Consider the following 3,622-nt stretch of genomic DNA (forward strand, 5'->3'; position numbering starts at 1 on the left):
TGAAGCTTGATTGGCACAACTAACACATCACCTTTTGAAAGAAAACACAGCGCATTAGATTAGGCACTTCACCAGTGCTAGCTATGTTGTCTTCTTATCCCCCTTGCTGCAAAGCTGAGTCAAGATAACTGGCTTTCCCCTCTTTTTGTATTTGGCTTACCTGGAATTTCTGTAGGTTGTGCAATTTCAGAAGACATTCATGCAGCTGCAGATGATCAAGTCCCTTGAAAATCAGCTCGCCTATACTTACACAGCTGATACTCTAAGGGAGTTGGCTCACAACAGAAAAACAAATTAATTTTATTTTAAGAAGCCATTTAATTAAGTGCCAAAATTTTGCTTTTAGTGCAATGGGGTCTCTGCACTGTCTCAACCATAGAAAGTCTCCTCCTTTCTTTTTTTTTTTATTGAGATACCATTAACATTAAACAGCATTAGAAACCAAAATCTTTAACACAAATTACAGGTAGAAGTAGCACAGTGTTTCCCATGTGCTTGTACAAAGTGCATAAATTTAGATGTGGGGAACCCATTTAAAAATAGGAATGCTGTTTTCTGCTGCCATCCACTTTAGCCTTTCTAGTGGAAATAACAAGATGAAGGACTCCAATACATTTACTGATGATATTTTACTTTTCCTAAAATCAGACCATATGCACACAAGTAACACAGAATTTATGAAGACAGATGCAAAGACAGTGAATTAAATTTGAAGATCACATTTCACATAAACATGGGTATTGCCAAGTTTTTCAGTATCAGCCCAGATACGAGCTCCTTTCCAGCATAAAGGTTGAAACATTATACTAAAAGATTAGTTTTCCCTATTTCAGGTACTGATTCAGGAAGTGTTTGCATATGAAGCCTTGAGTTCTTTAACAGTTACACCAAAGTAGGTGGGGCTGTAGAACATTCCTTATAGTAAGGTTTGTCCAACCCAGCCTCAAAAAAAAGGACTGTCTAGTATTAACCTGTGGCTATCAAATGAAATTCATCTCACCCAATTTTGGACCTTCACAAGGTGTTGCTAATCCCTGCTGGGTGTTTAGAGCTTTGTTTAAAAAAAGCAAAGCAGCTTAGACCTGACTTGTTTCCAGGCTCTCTAGAGGTGCCTGTTCACCCTCCATCATCTGTGAAGGGGACCAGGATGACCGGAACAGATGTGGACACTTGAAAGTAAGTGGCATTTATCTCATCTGTCAGCCTGAATACATGAGAGAACCATTCTTTGTATTTCTCATTCCTGGTGTCTTGTGAAAACGCTAAGATAGCAAGAACACTAAAAGCTGAGAAGAGACACTTCCGTTCCACTAAATACTTACAATGTTCAGTTTTAGTAGAGAAACATAACTGAATGGGGTTTGGGGTTTTTTCCCCCCACTCCTATTTAAAGCACATCTACCATTAACATTTCTAATACCTTGCCACATACCTCTTTTAATGATTCATTAACAGTCTGAAGATTTTAAGAGGGGAAAAAAAGTAAGCAAAGTTTGTGTGTTGGATGCTCTTGCCTTGCTATACGTCAAAAGCTATAGGCATGACCTGGTGACAGCACTCTGTTCTGATAACTTTAGTCTTCCGAAGACTATATTTGTGATTTTATCAGAATCGTTATTGTAAAGCAGTGAGAGAATATGTTGGTTTTATTGGCATTAAGATCACACATGCATGCTTGAGCTGGAAGTGACATGAATGTAAGCTTGCTATCTAGAGTAGATTATTCAGTGAAAGATTTCCTGTCTGTTGCCCACACCATTATTGCACTTGTCCCATTCTGAACAGCCATGGCACTTGCAGCATTTCTCAGATCCGCCTCCCGTCTTCATAAGGCAGTTTGGACAACGCAAGTTGCATGCCAACACTGCCGTAAGCAGATAAAATGCCCAAATTCTTATTGTCCACTTCAGGAGAAATGCATATGGACATGACCTTCTTCTTCTCCAGGTCCCTGACACTGCTGCTAGCAGACATTCCTGCCAGTGTGAGACATCCCAACAGGCGCTGGGCTTGGGAAAGCAGTGGAACCTCAGGTGACCAGCAGCTGAAAAGCGAGTCTGCCTCTAGAGGTTAAAGCTAAGTCTTGTCTTTATGCAACACCACAGAGTTTAAAGTTTTCAGTGCTCTTAAAGAATTTCTAGATATCACTCAGTACTGAATGAAACAGATTGCTGCCCTTTTGAAGTTCAAAGTAACAGCAAACAGGCTATCATCCAGAAACCAATGCGCTGTCAGGAGCTCCAAGCTACTTCTGCTCTGTCAGGTACTACAGCAGATCCCTCTTGTGGCAGCTCAACTTATTTTTCTGAGTGCTCTTTATAACCCTTTCATGACAGGAAGACTAATTTTAAAAATTTGCCTGCCATTCAGCAACATCCCAAACGAGATTGTTTATTAAAGCAGTATCACCAACACCAAACTCCAGGATCTGTTTCAGGGAGACTATAAAAGCTATGAGAAATACTTACCTCTCAAGTGCTGCACTGAATAAATGAGTACAGCTTTCTTTTGAAGTCCAAAACAATAGTTTATTTTGCTATGGCATAATATTCAGCAATATACTCCTGAACAAGAACGAGAGTAACAAAGGAAGTCGCACAACTAAGCGGTTTCCCCCACAATTATACAGACTGCACCCCCCTGGAGTCCTCTCACCTGTGTCCTCACCATACCAGTCGCTGTGAATGTCCATCATGGAACTCATGGCTACCCCTGCATCCTCTGGCCTACCCTCAAAGCCCCGGACAAAGTGATGAACCACATCATCCTTTCTCTGAGCTGAGCTGTTGCGCAACAGGGCCTCTAGGAATTGTTTCATGTGATAGTTATTGCAGGCCAGGTCCATCGCCTGCCCGCCGTGCAGCCCCTCTTCCACCTGCTCAAGGGACAAGGGAGTTGGATACTGCGGCAGCCGTTCACCCACTTCTACCTCTACTTCATCCGAGTCAAACTCCACTTTGGGTTCCACCCCCTTGGGCAGTGAAGAATTAATGTCGTCTGGAGAGTCGCTGCTTACGGGGTCTCTGACCACAAGCTCCAGGGGATGGCAGCTGCTGCATTCACCACAGGGAGGATCTCGCTGGCAATCCGAAATCCTTTCCTTTTCCTGCAGGGAAGAGACAGAGGCAGAGCACTGGCTCTTGGAGCTGTACGAGGTGCCCTCTCTCGCAGAACTAGCGCTCCCGCTATCAGCCTGATAGAAAGCAGCTTCTCTCTCTATTTTCCTGCAAATATCTAATGATGACCTTATATACGTTTTGCAGAAGTTGACCACATCGGTCATCTGCAAATAGCTAGCCGCAGACATCACCTCAATAACATTCTCCCCACAGAGATCTAGCTTCCCGGAATAAAGGAAATCTAGGATGATGGAGAAGGCCTCCGAGGTGACAATGTCCAGAGAGGCGGTGCTGTGGCGTCCGCTGTCTTGGATGTAGTGAATCAGCAGGGCTCGGAAATAGCCGCTGTTGGCGAACAGAATGTTTTTGTGCGCTTTGAAGATCCTCCCCTCCACGATAATGCTGCAATCGCAGAAGAAGTCCCTCTTGCGCTGCTCGTTGAGCTCTCCCAAAAGCTTGGTGTAGTACGACTGCATCTCCATTGCTCCCGCCGCCGCCGCCCG

General features: G+C 43.7%; 1 protein-coding gene across 1 annotated transcript in view; it reads right to left on the minus strand.

Moving 5' to 3' along the window:
• The window catches only part of LOC104621569 (zinc finger and BTB domain-containing protein 8B-like), a 4,415-nt gene extending 801 nt beyond the window's left edge, over positions 1–3,614 (minus strand). Inside the window, 2 exon segments of the mRNA XM_010288089.1 lie at positions 1–31; positions 2,656–3,614. The exon segment at positions 1–31 is cut by the window's left edge and continues 13 nt beyond it. Of these exon segments, the coding sequence (XP_010286391.1) occupies positions 1–31; positions 2,656–3,601 (977 nt within the window). The 5' untranslated portion in view covers positions 3,602–3,614.
• Between the last annotated feature and the right edge of the window lie 8 nt (positions 3,615–3,622).

Source organism: Phaethon lepturus, unplaced genomic scaffold, assembly GCF_000687285.1.
Source record: "Phaethon lepturus isolate BGI_N335 unplaced genomic scaffold, ASM68728v1 scaffold10135, whole genome shotgun sequence".
Taxonomy (NCBI): domain Eukaryota; kingdom Metazoa; phylum Chordata; class Aves; order Phaethontiformes; family Phaethontidae; genus Phaethon; species Phaethon lepturus.